Below are 27,405 nucleotides of genomic sequence, written 5' to 3' on the forward strand. Positions count from 1 at the left end.
ACAGAGAGAAACAGAGAGAGAGAGAGAGAGCCAAGGTGAAGAGACAAAGAGAGTGAGTCAGAAAGAGGGAGAGACAGAATGAGACAGTGAGAGAGAATAGCACCAGAGGGAGAGACACAGAGACAGACAGAGAGAGAGAGAGAGGCAGAGAGAGAGAGAGTGATAGAGAGACAGAAAGAGAGAGAAAGACAGAGCGAGACAAAGAGCGAGACAGAGAGAGAGAGTGACAGAAAGAGAGAGTGACAAAAAGAGAGAGAGAGTGACAGAAAAAGAGAGTGACAGAAAGAGAGAAACAGACAGAGAGAGAGAAAGAGAGAGAGAGAGAGAGAAAGATAAAGGGACAGAAAGAGAGAGCGAGAGCCAATGTGAGTATGAGAGATGGAGAGAGACAAAGAGACAGGGTGAGTTTGAGAGATGGGGAGAGAGAGAGAGAGATTGAGACTGAGAGATTGGTGCCCAGGGAGTCAGGACAACCAGTCTCTCACACTGATCTCAGGGGAAGGGGCATTGCGAAAGGAACAAACCGTCACAAAGAGTTTGGAGGAAGTTTAGATAAAATAAGCAAAATTGTGGAAAGACTGAGACACATCAGAGAGCGAGAAAATTAGACAGGAGCAGAACAGAGAGAGAGAGAGACAGAGAGAGAGAGAGAGAGAGAGACAGAGAGAGAGAGAGAGAGAGGGACAGAGAGAGAGAGAGAGAGACAGAGAGAGAGACAGAGAGAGAGAGAGACAGAGAGAGAGGGAGAGAGACAGAGAGAGTGAGACAGAGAGAGAGAGAGACAGACAGAGAGAGACAGAGAGAGAGAGTGAGACAGAGATAGAGAGACAGAGAGAGAGAGAGACAGAGAGAGAGCCAGAGAGACAGAGACAGAGACACAGAGAGAGAGGGACAGAGAGAGAGAGAGAGAGAGACAAAGAGAGGCAGAGAGAGATAGACCATTGGACACAAACCAGGGAGCGGAAAAGTAACTTCATCAACATGAGAAACAACAAAAACAACAAAACAGCACCCAGTGCAGGTAAGAGAAACTTTTAATAGAGAGAGAGAGACAGAGACAGGGAGAGAGACAGAGACAGAGAGAGATAGAGAGACAGAGAGACAGAGAGGGAGAGAGAGAGACAGAAAGAGAGAGAGAAGCTGTACCTATCCTGGGAGTGTTTGATGGGGGACAGTGTAGAGGGAGCTTTACTCTGTATCTAACCCCGTGCTGTACCTGTCCTGGGAGTGTTTGATGGGGGACAGTGCAGAGGGAGCTTTACTCTGTATCTAACCCCGTGCTGTACCTGTCCTGGGAGTGTTTGATGGGGGACAGTGTAGAGGGAGCTTTACTCTGTATCTAACCCCGTGCTGTACCTGTCCTGGGAGTGTTTGATGGAGGACAGTGCAGAGGGAGCTTTACTCTGTATCTAACCCCGTGCTGTACCTGTCCTGGGAGTGTTTGATGGGGACAATGTAGAGGGAGCTTTACTCTGTATCTAACCCCGTGCTGTACCTGTCCTGGGAGTGTTTGATGGGGGACAGTGCAGAGGGAGCTTTACTCTGTATCTAACCCCGTGCTGTACCCTGTCCTGGGAGTGTTTGATGGGGGACAGTGTAGAGGGAGCTTTACTCTGTATCTAACCCCGTGCTGTACCTGTCCTGGGAGTGTTTGATGGGCGACAGTGTAGAGGGAGCTTTACTCTGTATCTAACCCCGTGCTGTACCTGTCCTGGGAGTGTTTGATGGGGACAGTGTAGAGGGAGCTTTTCTCTGTATCTAACCCCGTGCTGTACCTGTCCTGGGAGTGTTTGATGGGGGACAGTGTAGAGGGAGCTTTACTCTGTATCTAACCCCGTGCTGTATCTGTCCTGCGAATGTTTGATGGGGGACAGTGTAGAGGGAGCTTTACTCTGTATCTAACCCCGTGCTGCACCTTTCCTGGGAGTGTTTGATGGGGGGCAGTGTGGAGGGAATTTACTCTGTATCTAACCCCGTGCTGTACCTGTCCTGGGAGTGTTTGATGGGGGGACAGTGTAGAGGGAGCTTTACTCTGTATCTAACCCCATGCTGTACCTGTCCTGGGAGTGTTTGATGGGGGACAGTGTCGAGGGAGCTTTACTCTGTATCTAACCCCGTGCTGTACCTGTCCTGGGAGTGTTTGATGGGGACAGTGGAGAGGGAGCTTTACTCTGTGTCTAACCCCGTGCTGTACCTGTCCTGGGAGTGTTTGATGGGGGGACAGTGTAGAGGGAGCTTTACTCTGTATCGAACCCCGTGCTGCACCTTTCCTGGGAGTGTTTGATGGGGGGCAGTGTGGAGGGAATTTACTCTGTATCTAACACTCACATATTTGGTTCCTGTTGAATTGTTCTAGATGATTCTGAGTTGACGTATTCGGAGCTGAATTTTGCTGCAGCCTCTCAGAACTCCACGATCCGCACAAGAGGTCAGTTACGGACATCGTGTGTGTCTCACACCTGTTACACATCAGTCACATCTCAATTGCGTTGTCTGTGATGCTATAGGTTCTATCCTGATACTTACATTTCCCTGTCCAGTTCCAATAAATACAATTCCCACTCATTAACAAAAAAATCAAATTCAGTCACTCTCTAAATTACAACCAGGTTTTGTATCCTTCCGGAATATTCCGGGCCTTCCATGTTGATTCTTCTGCCTGGAAGTTCTTCTTTGGCCCCTTTGCTGTCCAGATGATGCTTTGAGATAAGAGTTGTGAGCTGCGGGGAGGTGGCAGTTGCTTTCTCCTTTTTGTCCCACTGTCCCCCTTCTCTTAAACCCCTGTTGACACATCAATATTTCCCACAATCGCATTGGTCCTATTGGTGGTCAAAACCATCCGATTTAAATTTAAAAGGTTCTTGGTGTCGAAGTGCCTGATTCAAACAGATTGGCCGAATTCAAAAGCCTGTTTCAGTAAGGCATTTGACAAAGTCCCACATGGCAGGTTGGTTCAGAAGGTTAAGGCTCATGGGATACAAGGAGAAGTGGCTAGATGGGTGGAGAACTGGCTTGGCCATAGGAGACAGAGGGTAGTGGTCGAAGGGTCTTTTTCCGGCTGGAGGTCTGTGACCAGTGGTGTTCCGCAGGGCTCTGTACTGGGACCTCTGCTATTTGTGATATATATAAATGATTTGGAAGAAGGTGTAACTGGTGTAATCAGCAAGTTTGCGGATGACACGAAGATGGCTGGACTTGCGGAGAGCGAAGAGCATTGTCGGGCAATACAGCAGGATATAGATAGGCTGGAAAATTGGGCGGAGAGGTGGCAGATGGAGTTTCATCCGGATAAATGCGAAGTGATGCATTTTGGAAGAAATAATGTCGGGAGGAGCTATACAATAAATGGCAGAGTCATCAGGAGTATAGAAACACAGAGGGACCGAGGTGTGCAAGTCCACGAATCCTTGAAGGTGGCAACACAGGTGGAGAAGGTGGTGAAGAAGGCATATGGTATGCTTGCCTTTATAGGACGGGGTATAGAGTATAAAAGCTGGAGTCTGATGATGCAGCTGTATAGAACGCTGGTTAGGCCACATTTGGAGTACTGCGTCCAGTTCTGGTCGCCGCACTACCAGAAGGACGTGGAGGTGTTAGAGAGAGTGCAGAGAAGGTTTACCAGGATGTTGCCTGGTATGGAGGGTCTTAGCTATGAGGAAAGATTGGGTAGACTGGGGTTGTTCTCCTTGGAAAGACGGAGAATGAGGGGAGATCTAATAGAGGTGTACAAGATTATGAAGGGTATAGATAGGGTGAACAGTGGGAAGCTTTTTCCCAGGTCGGAGGTGACGATCACGAGGGGTCATGGGCTCAAGGTGAGAGGGGCGAGGTATAACTCAGATATTAGAGAGATGTTTTTTACACAGAGGGTGGTGGGGGCCTGGAATGCGCTGCCAAGTAGGGTGGTGGAGGCAGGCACGCTGACATCGTTTAAGACTTACCTGGATAGTCACATGAGCAGCCTGGGAATGGAGGGATACAAACGATTGGTCTAGTTGGACCAAGGAGCGGCACAGGCTTGGAGGGCCGAAGGGCCTGTTTCCTGTGCTGTACTGTTCTTTGTTCTTTGTTGTCTTGGTAACACTGCTGCTTGGCCTTCGATACGAATGTTTCAGTTTGGGCTCTCTGTGTACTTGCATTTATTTCAATCTCTCAGCATTAAAAAAGAACCACCTTTTAAAGGGACATTTAGTAGGTTTCAATAGGCATGGTTAGTAAATTAGCAGATGACACCAAGAGTGGTAGCATAGTGGACAGTGAAGAAGGTTATCTCGGATTGTAATGGGATCTTGATCAATTGGGCCAGTGGGCTGACGAATGGCAGATGGAGTTTAATTTCGATAAATGTGAGGTGATGCATTTTGGTCGATCGAACCAGGGCAGGACTTACTCAGTTAATGGTTGGGCGTTGGGGAGAGTTATAGAACAAAGTGATCGAGGGATACAGGTTCATAGCTCCTTGAAAGTGGAGTCACAGGTGGACAGAGTGGTGAAGAAGGCATTCGGCACGCTTGGTTTCATCGGTCAGAACATTGAATACTGGAGTTGGGACGTCTTGTTGAAGTTGTACAAGACATTGGTAAGGCCACACTTGGAATACTGTGTGCAATTCTGGTCACCCTATTATCGAAAGGATATTATTAAACTAGAAGGCGTGCAGCAAATTTTACGAGGATGCGACCGGGACTTCATAGAAATCATAGAAACCCTACAGTACAGAAAGAGGCCATTCGGCCCATCGAGTCTGCACCGACCACAATCCCACCCAGGCCCTACCCCCATATCCCTACATATTTTACCCACTAATCCCTCTAATCTACGCATCCCAGGACACTAAGGGGCAATTTTTAGCATGGCCAATCAACCTAACCCGCACATCTTTTGGATGGTTTGGGTTATAAGGAGAGGCTGAATAGACTGGGACTTTTTTCTCTGGAGCGTAGGAGGCTGAGGGGTGATCTTATAGAGGTCTATAAAATAATGAGGGGCAGAGATCAGCTAGATCGTCAATATCTTTTCCCAAAGGTAGGGGAGTCTCAAACTAGAGGGCATAGGTTTAAGGTGAGAGGGGAGAGATACAAAAGGGTCCAGAGGGGCAATTTTTTTACACAGAGGGTGGTGAGTGTCTGGAACAAGCTGCCAGAGGTAGTAGTAGAGGTGGGTAGAATTTTGTTTTTTAAAAAGCGTTTAGACATTTACACGGGTCAGATGGGTAGAGAGGGATATGGGTCAAATGCGGGCAACTGGGACTAGCTGGGGGGTTTAAAAAAAAGGGACGGCATGGAGAAGTTGGGCCAAAGGGCCTGTCTCCATGCTGTAAACCTCTATGACTCTATGACATTGCAATGCTCCCCCGTCCCCTGACTGTTTTACAATATTAAACACACCAATTTAAAATTACTCTCCTCAAATTTGCATCGTAGCGACATAAGAACATAAGAAATAGGAGCAGGAGTAGGCCATCTGGCCCCTCGAGCCTGCCCCGCCATTCAATAAGATCATGGCTGATCTGACGTGGATCAGTACCACTTACCCGCCTGATCCCCATAACCCTTAATTCCCTTACCGATCAGGAATCCATCCATCCGCGCTTTAAACATATTCAGCGAGGTAGCCTCCACCACTTCAGTTGGCAGAGAATTCCAGAGATTCACCACCCTCTGGGAGAAGAAGTTCCTCCTCAACTCTGTCCTAAACCGACCCCCCCTTTATTTTGAGGCTGTGTCCTCTAGTTTTAACTTCCTTACTAAGTGGAAAGAATCTCTCCGCCTCCACCCTATCCAGCCCCCGCATTATCTTATAAGTCTCCATAAGATCCCCCCTCATCCTTCTAAACTCCAACGAGTACAAACCCAATCTCCTCAGCCTCTCCTCATAATCCAAACCCCTCATCTCCGGTATCAACCTGGTGAACCTTCTCTGCACTCCCTCCAAGGCCAATATATCCTTCCGCAAATAAGGGGACCAATACTGCACACAGTATTCCAGCTGCGGCCTCACCAATGCCCTGTACAGGTGCATCAAGACATCCCTGCTTTTATATTCTATCCCCCTCGCGATATAGGCCAACATCCCATTTGCCTTCTTGATCACCTGTTGTACCTGCAGACTGGGCTTTTGCGTCTCATGCACAAGGACCCCCCAGGTCCCTTTGCACGGTAGCATGTTTTAATTTGTTTCCATTGAGATAGTAATCCCATTTGTTATTATTTCCTCCAAAGTGTATCACCTCGCATTTATCAACGTTATACTCCATTTGCCATATCCTCGCCCACTCACTCAGCCTGACCAAATCTCTCTGCAGATCTTCTCCGTCCTCCACACGATTCACTTTTCCACTTATCTTTGTGTCGTCTGCAAACTTCGTTACCCTACACTCCGTCCCCTCCTCCAGATCATCTATATAAATGGTAAACAGTTGCGGCCCGAGTACCGATCCCTCCGGCACGCCACTAGTTACCTTCCTCCAACCGGAAAAACACCCATTTATTCCGACTCTCTGCTTCCTGTCGGATAGCCAATCCCCAATCCACGCTAACACCCTACCCCCAACTCCGTGTGCCCTAATCTTCTTCAGCAGCCTTTTATGGGGCACCTTATCAAACGCCTTTTGGAAATCCAAAAACACCGCATCCACCGGTTCTCCTCCATCAACCGCCCTAGTCACATCTTCATAAAAATCCAACATGTTCGTCAAGCACGACTTTCCCCTCATGAATCCATGCTGGTTACAGCTCAGTCTCCAGATCTACTTGTTATCTGTTAGACTGGGTGTCGGGGAGAGTTAGGTCTTTACTAAGAGGCAGTTCCGTGCTAAGTGTGCGTTGCTGGGGAAGGAAGGGTTTACGATGCACCGGGTTACGTTGCGGTTACGTCTCAGTGTGTGTGTGTGTGTGGGGCTGATGCTCAGGGGGGTGTGTGTGCGTCGAGGCTGTGTTGTTGTCCTCTGGGTCACGCTCCGTCACACGTACTTCCCGGAGACCTTTCGCGTCCCTCGCACCGTCTCACGCTCTCTCTCCCTCCGTCTCTCGCAGCCGAACCGGAGACAACTTACGCTCAAATCGCAGTCAGATCGCAGAGCGCCCAACGGAACCCAGGGTCAGAGGCCACCCCGGGCAAAGGTCAGTCACACTTGGGGTCAGAGGTCACGGTGGTTCAGGGCGTTCCGGGGGGGGGTGGGGAAGGGGGGATTCACTCTGACACCTGTGCTGAGGGTGACAGAGAGATAACCCACATCCCCCCAAAACCTGGCACGGGCAGCAGGGTGGCACAGTGGGTGAGCACTGCTGCCTCACAGCTCCAGGGACCCGGCTTCGATTCCCGGCTCGGGTCACTGTCTGTGCGGAGTCTGCACATTCTCCCCGTGTCTGCGTGGGTTTCCTCCGGGTGCTCCGGTTTCCTCCAACAGTCCGAAAGACGTGCTGGTTCGGGTGCATTGGGCCGTGCTAAATTCTCCCTCTGTGTTACCCGAACAGGCGCCGGAGTGTGGGCGACTGGGGGATTCTCACAGCAACTTCATTGCAGTGTTAATGTCAGCCTACTTGTGGCACTGATGGATAAACTTTAAACTTCCGAAATTCATAAGATTGGACAATATCTCATTGATAATCTCCTTATCTCTGGAAACTCCTCCAGTCCCTACACCCCGTCCCTAACTCTGTAACCTCTTCCAGACCCTACACCCCGTCCCGATCTCTGTAAACTCCTCCAGTCCCCACACCCCGTCCCGAACTCTGTAACCTCTTCCAGACCCTACACCCCGTCCCGATCTCTGTAAACTCCTCCAGTCCCCACACCCCGTCCCTAACTCTGTAACCTCTTCCAGACCCTACACCCCGTCCCGATCTCTGTAACCTCCTCCAGCCTCAGACACCCCGACCTATCGCTGTAACCTCCTGCAGTCCCTGCACCCCCTCCCAATCTCTGTAACGTTCTCCGGCCCCCTACATCCCTCCCTATCTCTGTAACCTCCTCCAGCCGCCTACACCCGCTCCCTATCTCTGTAACCTCCTCCAGCCCCTACACCCCCTCCCTATCTCTGTAACCTTCTCCAGCCCCTACACCCCCTTCCTATCTCTGTAACCTTCTCCAGCCCACTACATCCCTCCCTATCTCTGCAAGCTCCTCCAGCCCCCTACACCCCTCCCTATCTCTGTAACCTCCTCCAGCCCCTACACCACTCCCTATCTATGTAAACTCCTCCAGCCCCTACACCCCTCCCTATCTCTGTAACCTCCTCCAGCCCCTACACCCCCTCCCTATCTCTGTAACCTCCTCCAGCCCCTACACCACTCCCTATCTATGTAAACTCCTCCAGCCCCTACACCCCTCCCTATCTCTATAACCTCCTCCAGCCCCTACACCACTCCCTATCTCTGTAACCTCCCCCAGCCCCTACACCCCTCCCTAACTCTGTAACCTCCTCCAGCCCCTACACCACTTCCTATCTCTGTAACCTCCTCCAGCCCCTACACCCCCTCACTATCTCTGTAAAATTCTCCAGCCCCTACACCCCCTCCCTATCTCTGTAACCTCCTCCAGCCCCCTACACCCCCTCCCTATCTCTGTAAACTCCTCCAGCCCCCGACACCCCTCCCTAACTCTGTAACCTCCTCCAGCCCCTACACCACTCCCTATCTCTGTAACCTCCTCCAGCCCCTACACCCCCTCACTATCTCTGTAACCTTCTCCAGCCCCTACACCCCCTCCCTATCTCTGTAACCTCCTCCAGCCCCCTACACCCCCTCCCTATCTCTGTAAACTCCTCCAGCCCCCGACAGCCCTCCCTATCTCTGTAACCTCCTCCAGCCCCTACACCCCTCCCTATCTCTGTAACCTCCTCCAGCCCCTACACCCCTCCCTATCTCTGTAACCTCCTCCAGCCCCTACACCCCTCCCTAACTCTGTAACCTCCTCCAGCCCCCTACACCCCCTCCCTATCTCTGTAAACTCCTCCAGCCCCTACACCCCTCCCTATCTCTGTAACCTCCTCCAGCCCCTACACCCCTCCCGATCTCTGTAACCTCCTCCAGCCCCTACACCACTCCCTATCTCTGTAACCTCCTCCAGTCCCCTACACCCCTCCCTATCTCTGTAACCTCCTCCAGCCCCTACACCCCTCCCCATCTCTGTAACCCCCTCCATCCCCTACACCTCTCCCTAACTCTGTAACCTCCTCCTGTCCCTATACCCGTCCCTATCTCTGTAACCTCCTCCTGTCCCGACAATCGGGTGAGGTGTGTTGTTTATCTCTCTGGGCGATGGGAAGATGTCACCATCGCCAGTCCCGTAACGTTACACAAGGTTCCCGACCTTCTCAACTTCTCTGTTCCAGATCAAGGACAACAGGAAACAGCTGGAGGAACCAACTCAAAAAAATCCAGATGTCTCGGACTGGTCGCACTCCTCATCATATTATCGCTTTTCGCAATAATCATCGGATTAACCATATATGGTACATTGATAAATAATATCCTGGAACACTCTGATATATCCCACACCCCTCACTGTAACACTCTGATATGTCCCACACCCCTCACTGTAACACTCTGATATGTCCCACACCCCTCACTGTAACACTCTGATATATCCCACACCCCTCACTGTAACACTCTGATATATCCCACACCCCTCACTGTAACACTCTGATATATCCCACACCCCTCACTGTAACACTCTGATATATCCCACACCCCTCACTGTAACACTCTGATATATCCCACACCCCTCACTGTAACACTCTGATATATCCCACACCCCTCACTGTAACACTCTGATAGATCCCACACCCCTCACTGTAACACTCTGATATATCCCACACCCCTCACTGTAACACTCTGATATATCCCACACCCCTCACTGTAACACTCTGATATATCCCACACCCCTCACTGTAACACTCTGATATATCCCACACCCCTCACTGTAACACTCTGATATATCCCACACCCCTCACTGTAACACTCTGATATATCCCACACCCCTCACTGTAACACTCTGATACATCCCACACCCCTCACTGTAACACTCTGATATATCCCACACTCCTCACTGTAACAATCTGATATACCCCACACCCCTCACTGTAACACTCTGATATATCTCACACCCCTCACTGTAACACTCTGATACATCCCACACCCCTCACTGTAACATTCTGATATACCCCACACCCCTCACTGTAACACTCTGATACATCCCACACCCCTCACTGTAACACTCTGATATATCCCACACCCCTCACTGTAACACTCTGATATACCCCACACCCCTCACTGTAACACTCTGATGTAACCCACACCACTCACTGTAACACTCTGATATATCCCACACCCCTCACTGTAACACTCTGATATATCCCACACCCCTCACTGTAACACTCTGATACATCCCACACCCCTCACTGTAACACTCTGATACATCCCACACCCCTCACTGTAACACTCTGATATATCCCACTCCCCTCACTGTAACACTCTGATATATCCCACACCCCTCACTGTAACACTCTGATATATCCCACTCCCCTCACTGTAACACTCTGATATATCCCACACCCCTCACTGTAACACTCTGATACATCCCACACCCCTCACTGTAACACTCTGATATACCCCACACCCCTCACTGTAACACTCTGATATATCCCACACCCCTCACTGTAACACTCTGATATATCCCACACCCCTCACTGTAACACTCTGATATATCCCACACCCCTCACTGTAACACTCTGATATATCCCACACCCCTCACTGTAACACTCTGATATACCCCACACCCCTCACTGTAACACTCTGATATATCCCACACCCCTCACTGTAACACTCTGATATATCCCACACCCCTCACTGTAACACTCTGATATATCCCACACCCCTCACTGTAACACTCTGATACATCCCACACCCCTCACTGTAACACTCTGATATATCCCACACCCCTCACTGTAACACTCTGATATATCCCACACTCCTCACTGTAACAATCTGATATACCCCACACCCCTCACTGTAACACTCTGATATACCCCACACCGCTCACTGTAACTCTCTGATATATCCCACACCCCTCATTGTTACTCTCTCATATATCCCACACCCCTCAATGTAACACTCTGATATACCTCACACCCCTCACTGTAACACTCTGATATATCCGACACCCTCACTGTAACACTCTGATATATCCCACACCCCTCACTGTAACACTCTGATATATCCCACACCCCTCACTGTAACGCTCTGATATATCCGACACCCTCACTGTAACACTCTGATATATCCCACACCCCTCACTGTAACACTCTGATATATCCCACACCCCTCACTGTAACGCTCTGATATATCCCACACCCTCACTGTAACACTCTGATATATCCCACACCCCTCACTGTAACACTCTGAGATATCCCACACCCCTCACTGTAACACTCTGATATATCCCACACCCCTCACTGTAACACTCTGATATATCCCACATCCCTCACTGTAACACTCTGATATACCCCACACCCCTCACTGCAAAACTCTGATATACGCCACACCCCTCACTGTAACACTCTGATATATCCCACACCCCTCACTGTAACACTCTGATATATCCCACACCCCTCACTGTAACACTCTGATATACCCCACACCCCTCACTGTAACACTCTGATATACCCCACACCCCTCACTGTAACACTCTGATATACCCCACACCGCTCACTGTAACTCTCTGATATATCCCACACCCCTCATTGTTACTCTCTGATATATCCCACACCCCTCAATGTAACACTCTGATATACCCCACACCGCTCACTGTAACTCTCTGATATATCCCACACCCCTCATTGTTACTCTCTGATATATCCCACACCGCTCAATGTAACACTCTGATATACCTCACACCCCTCACTGTAACACTTTGATATATCCCACACCCCTCACTGTAACACTCTGATATATCCCACACCCCTCACTGTAACGCTCTGATATATCCCACACCCTCACTGTAACACTCTGATATATCCCACACCCCTCACTGTAACACTCTGATATATCCCACACCCCTCACTGTAACACTCTGATATATCCCACACCCCTCACTGTAACACACTGATATTCCCCACACCCCTCACTGTAACACTCTGATATACCCCACACCCCTCACTGTAACACTCTGATATATTCACACCCATCACTGTAACACTCTGATATATCCCACACCCCTCACTGTAATACTCTGATATATCCCACACACCTCACTGTAACACTCTGATATATCCTACACCCCTCACTGTAACACTCTGATATATCCCACACCCCTCACTGTAACACTCTGATATATCCCACACCCCTCACTGTAACACTCTGATATATCCCACACCCCTCACTGTAACACTCTGATATACCCCACACCCCTCACTGCAAAACTCTGATATACCCCACACCCCTCACTGTAACACTCTGATATACCCCACACCCCTCACTGTAACACTCTGATATATCCCACACCCCTCACTGTAACACTCTGATATACCCCACACCCCTCACTGCAAAACTCTGATATACCCCACACCCCTCACTGTAACACTCTGATATACCCCACACCCCTCACTGTAACACTCTGATATACCCCACACCCCTCACTGTAACACTCTGATATACCTCACACCCCTCTCTGTAACACTCTGATATATCCCACACCCCTCACTGTAACACTCGGATATATCCCACACCCCTCACTGTGACACTCTGATATATCCCACACCCCTCACTGTAACACTCGGATATATCCCACACCCCTCACTGTAACACTCTGATATATCCCACACCCCTCACTGTAACACTCTGATATATCCCACACCCCTCACTGTAACACTCTGATATATCCCACACCCCTCACTGTAACACTCTGATATATCCCACACCCCTCACTGTAACACTCTGATATATCCCACACCCCTCACTGTAACACTCTGATATACCCCACACCCCTCACTGTAACACTCTGATATATCCCACACCCCTCACTGTAACACTCTGATATATCCCACACCCCTCACTGTAACACTCTGATATATCCCACACCCCTCACTGTAACACTCTGATACATCCCACACCCCTCACTGTAACACTCTGATATATCCCACACCCCCCACTGTAACACTCTGATATATCCCACACTCCTCACTGTAACAATCTGATATACCCCACACCCCTCACTGTAACACTCTGATATACCCCACACCGCTCACTGTAACTCTCTGATATATCCCACACCCCTCATTGTTACTCTCTCATATATCCCACACCCCTCAATGTAACACTCTGATATACCTCACACCCCTCACTGTAACACTCTGATATATCCGACACCCTCACTGTAACACTCTGATATATCCCACACCCCTCACTGTAACACTCTGATATATCCCACACCCCTCACTGTAACGCTCTGATATATCCCACACCCTCACTGTAACACTCTGATATATCCCACACCCCTCACTGTAACACTCTGAGATATCCCACACCCCTCACTGTAACACTCTGATATATCCCACACCCCTCACTGTAACACTCTGATATATCCCACATCCCTCACTGTAACACTCTGATATACCCCACACCCCTCACTGCAAAACTCTGATATACCCCACACCCCTCACTGTAACACTCTGATATATCCCACACCCCTCACTGTAACACTCTGATATATCCCACACCCCTCACTGTAACACTCTGATATACCCCACACCCCTCACTGTAACACTCTGATATACCCCACACCCCTCACTGTAACACTCTGATATACCCCACACCCCTCACTGTAACACTCTGATATACCCCACACCGCTCACTGTAACTCTCTGATATATCCCACACCCCTCATTGTTACTCTCTGATATATCCCACACCCCTCAATGTAACACTCTGATATACCTCACACCCCTCACTGTAACACTCTGATATATCCCACACCCCTCACTGTAACACTCTGATATATCCCACACCCCTCACTGTAACGCTCTGATATATCCCACACCCCTCACTGTAACACACTGATATTCCCCACACCCCTCACTGTAACACTCTGATATACCCCACACCCCTCACTGTAACACTCTGATATATTCACACCCATCACTGTAACACTCTGATATATCCCACACCCCTCACTGTAATACTCTGATATATCCCACACCCCTCACTGTAACACTCTGATATATCCCACACCCCTCACTGTAACACTCTGATATATCCCACACCCCTCACTGTAACACTCTGATATACCCCACACCCCTCACTGCAAAACTCTGATATACCCCACACCCCTCACTGTAACACTCTGATATACCCCACACCCCTCACTGTAACACTCTGATATATCCCACACCCCTCACTGTAACACTCTGATATACCCCACACCCCTCACTGCAAAACTCTGATATACCCCACACCCCTCACTGTAACACTCTGATATACCCCACACCCCTCACTGTAACACTCTGATATACCCCACACCCCTCACTGTAACACTCTGATATATCCCACACCCCTCACTGTAACACTCTGATATATCCCACACCCCTCACTGTAACAGTCTGATATATCCCACACCCCTCACTGTAACACTCTGATATATCCCACACCCCTCACTGTAACACTCTGATATATCCCACACCCCTCACTGTAACACTCTGATATACCCCACACCCCTCACTGTAACACTCTGATATATCCCACACCTCTCACTGTAACACTCTGATATACCCCACACCCCTCACTGTAACACTCTGATATATCCCACACCCCTCACTGTAACACTCTGATATACCCCACACCCCTCACTGTTACTCTCTGATATACCCCACTCTCTCTCCTCTCACTCGCTCTGTCTCTCTCAGTCCTACAGTTGACCCAGGACTACAGAAAGGAACAACACACCCTGCGTGAAATGTCCAAGATGCTTTCACAGAGCAGGGAAAGTGCAACCTCTCTCTGCGCCACCCTCCGAAACATGTCTGGTGAGTCGGAGCTAATAGCCTCCCTTTCCTCACATCCCCCCTCCTGACCCTTTATCCCCTTCCTGGATTCCTGATGTCCCCTTCTCCCCACATCTCCCCTCGGTTCTGTTACAGATGGGAGCTATTTGCCTTATACATATGATTAATGCGTTTTTTGTCCGTGAAGATTAACGTGCTACCAGTTTGATTTCCATCTATCTCTCATCGAATCATAGAATCCCAACAGTGCAGAAGTAGGACATTCGGCCCATCTAATCTGTACCGACAACAATCCCACACAGGCCCTGTCCCCGCAACCCCACAAATCTACCCTGCTGATCCCCTCACACTGAGGGGCAATTTAGCATGGCCAATCCACCCTAACCTGCACATCTTTGGACACTAAGGGACAATTTAGCATGGCCAATCCACCCTAACCTGCACATCTTTGGACACTAAGGGACAATTTAGCATGGCCAATCCACCCTAACCTGCACATCTTTGGACACTAAGGGACAATTTAGCATGGCCAATCCACCTAACCTGCACATCTTTGGACACGAAGGGACAATTTAGCATGGCCAATCCACCTAACCTGCACATCTTTGGACACTAAGGGGCAATTTAGCATGGCCAATCCACCTAACCTGCACATCTTTGGACACTAAGGGACAATTTAGCATGGCCAATCCACCTAACCTGCACATCTTTGGACACTAAGGGACAATTTAGCATGGCCAATCCACCTAACCTGCACATCTTTGGACACTAAGGGGGAATTTAGCATGGCCAATCCACTTAACCTGCACATCTTTGGACATTAAGGGGCAATTTAGCATGGCCAATCCACCTAACGTGCACATCTTTGGACACTAAGGGACAATTTAGCATGGCCAATCCACCAAACCTGCACATCTTTGGACACTAAGGGGCAATTTAGCATGGCCAATCCACCCTAACCTGCACATCTTTGGACACGAAGGGACAATTTAGCATGGCCAATCCACCTAACCTGCACATCTTTGGACACTAAGAGACAATTTAGCATGGCCAATCCACCTAACCTGCACATCTTTGGACACTAAGGGGCAATTTAGCATGGCCAATCCACCTAACCTAAACATCTTTGGACACTGAGGGGAAATTTAGCATGGCCAATCCACCTAACCTGCGCATCTTTGGACACTAAGTGGCAATTTAGCATGGCCAATCCACCCAACCTACACATCTTTGGACACTAAGTGGCAATTTAGCATGGCCAATCCACCTAACCTGCACATCTTTGGACACTAAGGGACAATTTAGCATGGCCAATCCACCTAACCAGCACATCTTTGGACACTAAGGGGCAATTTAGCATGGCCAATCCACCCTAACCTGCTCATCTTTGGACACGAAGGGACAATTTAGCATGGCCAATCCACCTAACCTGCACATCTTTGGACACTAAGGGACAATTTAGCATGGCCAATCCACCTAACCTGCACATCTTTGGACACTAAGGGGCAATTTAGCATGGCCAATCCACCTAACCTAAACATCTTTGGACACTGAGGGGAAATTTAGCATGGCCAATCCACCTAACCTGCGCATCTTTGGACACTAAGTGGCAATTTAGCATGGCCAATCCACCCAACCTACACATCTTTGGACACTAAGTGGCAATTTAGCATGGCCAATCCACCTAACCTACACATCTTTGGACACAATGTGGCAATTTAGCATGGCCAATCCACCTAACCTGCACATCTTTGGACACTAAGGGACAATTTAGCATGGCCAATCCACCCAACCGACACATCTTTGACACTAAGTGGCAATTTAGCATGGCCAATCCACCTAACCTGCACATCTTTGGACACTAAGCGGCAATTTAGCATGGCCAATCCACCTAACCTAAACATCTTTGGACACTAAGGGGAAATTTAGCATGGCCAATCCACCTAACCTGCGCATCTTTGGACACTAAGTGGCAATTTAGCATGGCCAATCCACCCAACGTCCACATCTTTGGACACTAAGGGGAAATTTAGCATGGCCAATCCACCTAACCTACACATCTTTGGACACTAAGTGGCAATTTAGCATGGCCAATCCACCCAACCTACACATCTTTGGACACTAAGGGGAAATTTAGCATGGCCAATCCACCTAACCTGCACATCTTTGGACACTAAGGGACAATTTAGCATGGCCAATCCACCTAACCTGCACATCTTTGGACACTAAGGGGAAATTTAGCATGGCCAATCCACCTAACCTGCACATCTTAGAACACTAAGTGGCAATTTAGCATGGCCAATCCACCCAACCTATGCATCTTTAGACACTAAGTGGCAATTTAGCATGGCCAATCCACCCAACCTACACATCTTTGCACACTAAGGGGCAATTTAGCATGGCCAATCCACCTAACCTGCACATCTTTGGACACTAAGGGGGAATTTAGCATGGCCAATCCACCTAACCTGCACATCTTTGGACACTAAGGGGCAATTTAGCATGGCCAATCCACCCTAACCTGCACATCTTTGGACACTAAGGGACAATTAAGCATGGCCAATCCACCCTAACCTGCACATCTTTGGACACTAAGGGACAATTTAGCATGGCCAATCCACCTAACCTGCACATCTTTGGACACTAAGGGACAATTTAGCATGGCCAATCCACCTAACCTGCACATCTTTGGACACGAAGGGGCAATTTAGCATGGCCAATCCACCTAACCTAAACATCTTTGGACACTGAGGGGAAATTTAGCATGGCCAATCCACCTAACCTGCGCATCTTTGGACACTAAGTGGCAATTTAGCATGGCCAATCCACCCAACCTACACATCTTTGGACACTAAGGGGAAATTTAGCATGGCCAATCCACCCAACCTACACATCTTTGGACACTAAGTGGCAATTTAGCATGGCCAATCCACCCTAACCTGCACATCTTTGGACACTAAGGGACAATTTAGCATGGCCAATCCACCTAACCTGCACATCTTTGGACACTAAGGGGCAATTTAGCATGGCCAATCCACCTAACCTGCACATCTTTGGACACTAAGGGGGAATTTAGCATGGCCAATCCACCTAACCTGCACATCTTTGGACACGAAGGGGCAATTTAGCATGGCCAATCCACCCTAACCTGTACATCTTTGGACACTAAGGGACAATTTTGCATGGCCAATCCCCCTAACCTACACATCTTTGGACACTAAGGGACAATTTAGCATGGCCAATCCACCCAACCTGCACATCTTTGGACACTAAGGGACAATTTAGCATGGCCAATCCACCCAACCTACACATCTTTGGACACTAAGTGGCAATTTAGCATGGCCAATCCACCCAACCTACACATCTTTGACACTAAGTGGCAATTTAGCATGGCCAATCCACCCAACCTACACATCTTTGGACACTAAGGGACAATTTAGCATGGCCAATCCACCCAACCTACACATCTTTGGACATTAAGGGGAAATTTAGCATGGCCAATCCACCTAACCTACACATCTTTGAACTGTGGGAGGAAACTGGAGCACCCAGAAGAAACCCACGCAGACACAGGGAGAACGTGCAAACTCCGCACAGACAGTGTCCCGAGCCGGGAATTGAACCTGGGTCCCTGGCGCTGTGAGGCAGCAGTGCTAACCCACTGTGCCACCGTGCCGCCCTTGCGATTTTGACATGTCCCAGTTATCCATTAAACATCCCACAGGAATCCTGAAACAGGATGAACTCAGAGGGTTAGTTTATTCGTGGACTCTCCTGCTCCGTTTATAGAACCAAAGAAGGTGGTGCGCAGCGGGAGATGGAGGGGCTGAGGGCTGGGTTGGTGGAGGAGGGAATGGGAAGGGTGAGAGACACGGGGAGAAGGCCACACAGTGAAAAGATTTACTGTGTGACTCCATTCCAATCTCCTGTATCGAAAGTCGAATGGTATAAGCCTTCACAAAGCTCGGCAGGCTGAAGACTGATGCTGGATAATTGACTCTTCCTGTAGAGGTGGCGGCCACAGTGGGGGTAAGCACACAGAGATGCTTCAATCTCTCAGGCGATGGTGTATGAGGTGCGCACGGATGACTCAGTCGGCAGGCGTGAGCTCCAGCAGTTGGCCGGCTTGATGAGGGTGGGAGTTGTTGCTGCTGCCACTGGATTGATGGCGGACAGCACAGGCCATTGCCTGGAGTTGTCTTCCTGTTGAGAGATCAGGCAGTAACCGCCGGAATTCTGTTCCAACGGACGATAGTGCGACGGAGATTGGTGCGGGGGGGGGGAAGCGGGAGGGCTTGGGACACACCCCCTGTAACAGGCTGGAGAGAGAGGGGCTGAATGGCCTCCTCCTGTTCCTGTGTAACAGGCTGGAGAGAGAGAGGGGCTGAATGGCCTCCTCCTGTTCCTGTGTAACAGGCTGGAGAGAGAGGGGCTGAATGGCCTCCTCCTGTTCCTGTGTAACAGGCTGGAGAGAGAGGGGCTGAATGGCCTCCTCCTGTTCCTGTGTAACAGGCTGGAGAGAGAGGGGCTGAATGGCCTCCTCCTGTTCCTGTGTAACAGGCTGGAGAGAGAGAGGGGCTGAATGGCCTCCTCCTGTTCCTGTGTAACAGGCTGGAGAGAGAGAGGGGCTGAATGGCCTCCTCCAGTTCCTGAGTTACAGGCTGGAGAGAGAGAGGGGCTGAATGGCCTCCTCCTGATCCTTTGTAACAGGCTGGAGAGAGAGAGGGGCTGAATGGCCTCCTCCTGTTCCTGTGTAACAGGCTGGAGAGAGAGGGGCTGAATGGCCTCCTCCTGTTCCAAATTTTTAATGTATTTCACCGAATGAATTCTTTATTATTTCTCAGAGTCTCTCTGTCCGAGTGGCTGGAAACTTCACAATCACAGCTGCTACAGATTCTCCATAGCCACTGAGAACTGGGACACAGCAAAGCAAGAATGTGAATCCCTAAACTCACACCTCCTCATCATCAATACAGACCAGGAACACGTGAGAATGACAGCAACACCTGTCAGAATGTGTTAGAGAGAAAATATCCCCCTGCACTGTCCCCCAACAAACACTCCCAGGACAGGTACAGCACGGGGTTAGATACAGAGTAAAGATCCCTCTACACTGCCCCCCATCAAACACTCCCAGGACAGATACAGCACGGGGTTAGATACAGAGTAAAGCTCCCTCTACACTGTCCCCCATCAAACACTCCCAGGACAGGTACAGCACGGGGTTAGATACAGAGTAAAGCTCCCTCTACACTGTCCCCCATCAAACACTCCCAGGACAGGTACAGCACGGGGTTAGATACAGAGTAAAGCTCCCTCTACACTGTCCCCCATCAAACACTCCCAGGACAGGTACAGCACGGGGTTAGATACAGAGTAAAGCTCCCTCTACACTGTCCCACATCAAACACTCCCAGGACAGGTACAGCACGGGGTTAGATACAGAGTAAAGCTCCCTCTACACTGTCCCCATCAAACACTCCCAGGACAGGTACAACACGGGGTTAGATACAGAGTAAAGCTCCCTCTACACTCTCCCCCATCTAACACTCCCAGGACAGGTACAGCACGGGGTTAGATACAGAGTAAAGCTCCCTCTACACTGTCCCCATCAAACACTCCCAGGACAGGTACAGCACGGGGTTAGATACAGAGTAAAGCTCCCTCTACACTGTCCCCATCAAACACTCTCAGGACAGGTACAGCACGGGTTAGATACAGAGTAAAGCTCCCTCTACACTGTCCCCATCAAACACTCCCAGGACAGGTACAGCACGGGGTTAGATACAGAGTAAAGCTCCCTCTACACTGTCCCCATCAAACACTCTCAGGACAGGTACAGCACGGGTTAGATACAGAGTAAAGCTCCCTCTAAACTGTCCCCATCAAACACTCCCAGGACAGGTACAGCACGGGGTTAGATACAGAGTAAAGCTCCCTCTATACTGTCTCCATCAAACACTCCCAGGGCACGTACAGCACGGGTTTAGATCGAGAGTAAAGCTCCCTCTACACTGTCCCCATCAAACACTCCCAGGACAGGTACAGCACGGGGTTAGATACAGAGTAAAGCTCGCTCTGCACTGTCCCCCATCAAACACTCCCAGGACAGGTACAGCACGGGGTTAGATACAGAGTAAAGTTCCCTCTTCACTGTCCCCATCAAACACTACCAGGACAGGTACAGCACGGGGTTAGATACAGAGTAAAGCTCCCTCTACACTGTCCCCCATCAAACACTCCCAGGACAGGTACAGCACGGGATTAGATACAGAGTAAAGCTCCCTATACACTGTCCCCATCAAACACTCCCAGGACAGGTACAGCACGGGGTTAGATACAGAGTAAATCTCCATCTACACTGTCCCCATCAAACACACCCAGGACAGGTACAGCACGGGGTTAGATACAGAGTAAAGCTCCCTCTACACTGTCCCCCATCAAACACTCCCAGGACAGGTACAGCACGGGGTTAGATACAGAGTAAAGCTCCCTCTACACTGTCCCCCATCAAACACTCCCAGGACAGGTACAGCACGGGGTTAGATACAGAGTAAAGCTCCCTCTACACTGTCCCCCATCAAACACTCCCAGGACAGGTACAGCACGTGATTAGATACAGAGTAAAGCTCCCTCTACACTGTCCCCCATCAAACACTCCCAGGACAGGTACAGCACGGGGTTAGATACAGAGTAAAGCTCCCTCTACACTGTCCCCATCAAACACACCCAGGACAGGTACAGCACGGGGTTAGATACAGAGTAAAGCTCCCTCTACACTGTCCCCCATCAAACACTCCCAGGACAGGTACAGCACGTGATTAGATACAGAGTAAAGCTCCCTCTACACTGTCCCCCATCAAACACTCCCAGGACAGGTACAGCACGGGGTTAGATACAGAGTAAAGCTCCCTCTACACTGTCCCCATCAAACACTCCCAGGACAGGTACAGCACGGGGTGAGATACAGAGTAAAGCTCCCTCTACACTGTCCCCATCAAACACTCCCAGGACAGGTACAGCACGGGGTTAGATACAGAGTAAAGCTCCCTCTACACTGTCCCCATCAAACACTCTCAGGACAGGTACAGCACGGGTTAGATACAGAGTAAAGCTCCCTCTAAACTGTCCCCATCATACACTCCCAGGACAGGTACAGCACGGGGTTAGATACAGAGTAAAGCTCCCTCTATACTGTCTCCATCAAACACTCCCAGGGCACGTACAGCACAGGTTTAGATCGAGAGTAAAGCTCCCTCTACACTGTCCCCCATCAAACACTCCCAGGACAGGTACAGCACGGGATTAGATACAGAGTAAAGCTCCCTCTACACTGTCCCCATCAAACACTCCCAGGACAGGTACAGCACGGGGTTAGATACAGAGTAAAGCTCCCTCTACACTGTCCCTCATCAAACACTCCCAGGACAGGTACAGCACGGGGTTAGATACAGAGTAAATCTCCATCTACACTGTCCCCCATCAAACACTCCCAGGACAGGTACAGCACGGGGTTAGATACAGAGTAAAGCTCCCTCTACACTGTCCCCATCAAACACTCCCAGGACAGGTACAGCACGGGGTGAGATACAGAGTAAAGCTCCCTCTACACTGTCCCCATCAAACACTCCCAGGACAGGTACAGCACGGGGTTAGATACAGAGTAAAGCTCCCTCTACACTGTCCCCATCAAACACTCTCAGGACAGGTACAGCACGGGTTAGATACAGAGTAAAGCTCCCTCTAAACTGTCCCCATCAAACACTCCCAGGACAGGTACAGCACGGGGTTAGATACAGAGTAAAGCTCCCTCTATACTGTCTCCATCAAACACTCCCAGGGCACGTACAGCACGGGTTTAGATCGAGAGTAAAGCTCCCTCTACACTGTCCCCCATCAAACACTCCCAGGACAGGTACAGCACGGGATTAGATACAGAGTAAAGCTCCCTCTACACTGTCCCCATCAAACACTCCCAGGACAGGTACAGCACGGGGTTAGATACAGAGTAAAGCTCCCTCTACACTGTCCCTCATCAAACACTCCCAGGACAGGTACAGCACGGGGTTAGATACAGAGTAAATCTCCATCTACACTGTCCCCATCAAACACACCCAGGACAGGTACAGCACGGGGTTAGATACAGAGTAAAGCTTCCTCTACACTGTCCCCCATCAAACACTCCCAGGGCAGGTACAGCACGGGGTTAGATACAGAGTAAAGCTCCCTCTACACTGTCCCCCATCAAACACTCCCAGGACACGTACAGCACGGGGTTAGATACAGAGTAAAGCTCCCTCTACACTGTCCCCCATCAAACACTCCCAGGACAGGTACAGCACGTGATTAGATACAGAGTAAAGCTCCCTCTACACTGTCCCCATCAAACACACCCAGGACAGGTACAGCACGGGGTTAGATACAGAGTAAAGCTCCCTCTACACTGTCCCCCATCAAACACTCCCAGGACAGGTACAGCACGGAGTTAGATACAGCGTAAAGCTACCTCTACACTGTCCCCATCAAACACTCCCAGGACAGGTACAGCACGGTGTTAGATACAGAGTAAAGCTCCCTCTACACTGTCCCCCATCAAACACTCCCAGGACAGGTACAGCACGGGGTTAGATACAGAGTAAACACAGAGATAAGGAGCTGTGTGTGTGAGTTGAGACAGTGACAGTAACTCCACAAACTTGTTTCTTCTCTAGAATTTTGTAATCCAATCCATGCCGGAAAAGAATCAGCAGTATCTGATTGGACTCACAGATCAAGATAGTGAAGGAAACTGGGAATGGGTCGATGGGACCTCAGTGAGGTGAGTCCCAGCATCGGATCCGGAGAGAGCGGGACAGAGGGATTAGTTTGGGGATTGATACAGGGCTATGGGGAGCGAGTGGGACAGTGGGATTAGTTTGGCATTTATACAGGGCTATGGGGAGAGAGTGGGACAGTGTGATTAGTTTGGGATTGATACAGGGCTATGGGGAGGGAGCGGGACAGTGGGATTAGTTTGGGATTGATACAGGGCTATGGGGAGAGAGCGGGACAGTGGGATTAGTTTGGGATTGATACAGGGCTATGGGGAGGGAGCGGGACCGTGGGATTAGTTTGGCATTGATACAGGGCTATGGGGAGCGAGTGGGACAGTGGGATTAGTTTGGGATTTATACAGGGCTATGGGGAGAGAGTGGGACAGTGTGATTAGTTTGGGATTGATACAGGGCTATGGGGAGAGAGTGGGGCAGTGGGATTAGTTTGGGGATTGATACAGGGCTATGGGGAGAGAGCGGGGCAGTGGGATTAGTTTGGGGATTGATACAGGGCTATGGGGAGAGAGTGGGACAGTGGGATTAGTTTGGGGATTGATACAGGGCTATGGGGAGAGAGCGGGGCAGTGGGATTAGTTTGGGGATTGATACAGGGCTATGGGGAGCGAGTGGGACAGTGGGATTAGTTTGGGATTTATACAGGGCTATGGGGAGAGAGCGGGACAGTGGGATTAGTTTGGGATTGATACAGGGCTATGGGGAGAGAGCGGGGCAGTGTGATTAGTTTGGGATTGATACAGGGCTATGGGGAGAGAGCGGGACAGTGGGATTAGTTTGGGGATTGATACAGGGCTATGGGGAGAGAGCGGGACAGTGGGATTAGTTTGGGGATTGATACAGGGCAATGGGGAGAGAGTGGGGCAGTGGGATTAGTTTGGGGATTGATACAGGGCTATGGGGAGAGAGCGGGACAGTGGGATTAGTTTGGGGATTGATACAGGGCTATGGGGAGAGAGTGGGGCAGTGGGATTAGTTTGGGGATTGATACAGGGCTATGGGGAGAGAGCGGGACAGTGGGATTAGTTTGGGGATTGATACAGGGCTATGGGGAGAGAGTGGGGCGGTGGGATTAGTTTGGGGATTGATACAGGGCAATGGGGAGAGACTGGGGCAGTGGGATTAGTTTGGGGATTGATACAGGGCTATGGGGAGAGAGTGGGACAGTGGGATTAGGTTGTTATTGATACAGGGCTATGGGGAGAGAGTGGGACAGTGGGATTAGTTTGGGGATTGATACAGGGCTATGGGGAGAGAGTGGGGCGGTGGGATTAGTTTGGGGATTGATACAGGGCAATGGGGAGAGACTGGGGCAGTGGGATTAGTTTGGGGATTGATACAGGGCAATGGGGAGAGACTGGGGCAGTGGGATTAGTTTGGGGATTGATACAGGGCTATGGGGAGAGAGTGGGGCAGTGGGATTAGTTTGGATTGATACAGGGCTATGGGGAGAGAGTGGGACAGTGGGATTAGTTTGGGGATTGATACAGGGCTATGGGGAGAGAGCGGGGCAGTGGGATTAGTTTGGGGATTGATCCAGGGCTATGGGGAGAGAGCGGGGCAGTGGGATTAGTTTGGCGATTGATACAGGGCTATGGGGAGAGAGCGGGGCAGTGGGGTTAGTTTGGGATTGATACAGGGCTATGGGGAGAGAGTGGGACAGTGGGATTAGTTTGGGGATTGATCCAGGGCTATGGGGAGAGAGCGGGGCAGTGGGATTAGTTTGGGGATTTATACAGGGCTATGGGGAGAGAGTGGGACAGTGTGATTAGTTTGGGATTGATACAGGGCTATGGGGAGAGAGTGGGGCAGTGGGATTAGTTTGGGGATTGATACAGGGCTATGGGGAGAGAGCGGGGCAGTGGGATTAGTTAGGGGATTGATACAGGGCTATGGGGAGAGAGAGGGACAGTGGGATTAGTTTGGGGATTGATACAGGGCTATGGGGAGAGAGCGGGGCAGTGGGATTAGTTTGGGGATTGATACAGGGCTATGGGGAGCGAGTGGGACAGTGGGATTAGTTTGGGATTTATACAGGGCTATGGGGAGAGAGCGGGACAGTGGGATTAGTTTGGGATTGATACAGGGCTATGGGGAGAGAGCGGGGCAGTGTGATTAGTTTGGGATTGATACAGGGCTATGGGGAGAGAGCGGGACAGTGGGATTAGTTTGGGGATTGATACAGGGCTATGGGGAGAGAGCGGGACAGTGGGATTAGTTTGGGGATTGATACAGGGCAATGGGGAGAGAGTGGGGCAGTGGGATTAGTTTGGGGATTGATACAGGGCAATGGGGAGAGACTGGGGCAGTGGGATTAGTTTGGGGATTGATACAGGGCTATGGGGAGAGAGTGGGACAGTGGGATTAGGTTGTTATTGATACAGGGCTATGGGGAGAGAGTGGGACAGTGGGATTAGTTTGGGGATTGATACAGGGCTATGGGGAGAGAGTGGGGCGGTGGGATTAGTTTGGGGATTGATACAGGGCAATGGGGAGAGACTGGGGCAGTGGGATTAGTTTGGGGATTGATACAGGGCAATGGGGAGAGACTGGGGCAGTGGGATTAGTTTGGGGATTGATACAGGGCTATGGGGAGAGAGTGGGGCAGTGGGATTAGTTTGGATTGATACAGGGCTATGGGGAGAGAGTGGGACAGTGGGATTAGTTTGGGGATTGATACAGGGCTATGGGGAGAGAGCGGGGCAGTGGGATTAGTTTGGGGATTGATCCAGGGCTATGGGGAGAGAGCGGGGCAGTGGGATTAGTTTGGCGATTGATACAGGGCTATGGGGAGAGAGCGGGGCAGTGGGATTAGTTTGGGATTGATACAGGGCTATGGGGAGAGAGTGGGACAGTGGGATTAGTTTGGGGATTGATCCAGGGCTATGGGGAGAGAGCGGGGCAGTGGGATTAGTTTGGGGATTGATACAGGGCTATGGGGAGAGAGCGGGGCAGTGGGATTAGTTTGGGATTGATACAGGGCTATGGGGAGAGAGTGGGACAGTGGGATTAGTTTGGGGATTGATACAGGGCTATGGGGAGAGAGTGGGACAGTGGGATTAGTTTGGGATTGATACAGGGCTATGGGGACAGAGTGGGGCAGTGGGATTAGTTTGGGGATTGATACAGGGCTATGGGGAGAGAGTGGGGCAGTGGGATTAGTTTGGGGATTGATACAGGGCTATGGGGAGAGAGCGGGACAGTGGGATTAGTTTGGGGATTGATACAGGGCTATGGGGAGAGAGTGGGACAGTGTGATTAGTTTGGGGATTGATACAGGGCTATGGGGAGAGAGCGGGACAGTGGGATTAGTTTGAGGATTGATACAGGGCTATGGGGACAGAGTGGGGCAGTGGGATTAGTTTGGGGATTGATCCAGGGCTATGGGGAGAGAGTGGGGCAGTGGGATTAGTTTGGGGATTGATACAGGGCTATGGGGAGAGAGTGGGACAGTGGGATTAGTTTGGGGATTGATCCAGGGCTATGGGGAGAGAGTGGGACAGTGGGATTAGTTTGGGGATTGATACAGGGCTATGGGGAGAGAGTGGGACAGTGGGTTTAGTTTGGGGATTGATACAG

The 27,405-nt window shown here is 50.2% G+C and overlaps 1 protein-coding gene across 1 annotated transcript; it reads left to right on the plus strand.

Annotated features, from left to right (window-relative positions):
- Window positions 1-627: 627 nt before the first annotated feature.
- Window positions 628-15,190, plus strand: LOC144487028 (uncharacterized). Its single transcript, XM_078205072.1, has 6 exons — window positions 628-1,021; window positions 2,357-2,428; window positions 7,035-7,121; window positions 9,335-9,454; window positions 14,900-15,019; window positions 15,186-15,190. Exons 1-6 carry the CDS (start codon window positions 982-984, stop codon window positions 15,188-15,190), a joined length of 444 nt encoding a protein of 147 aa, XP_078061198.1. The 5' UTR covers window positions 628-981.
- The last annotated feature ends 12,215 nt before the right edge of the window (window positions 15,191-27,405 follow it).

Source organism: Mustelus asterias, unplaced genomic scaffold (assembly GCF_964213995.1).
Source record: "Mustelus asterias unplaced genomic scaffold, sMusAst1.hap1.1 HAP1_SCAFFOLD_555, whole genome shotgun sequence".
In the NCBI taxonomy this organism is placed as follows: domain Eukaryota; kingdom Metazoa; phylum Chordata; class Chondrichthyes; order Carcharhiniformes; family Triakidae; genus Mustelus; species Mustelus asterias.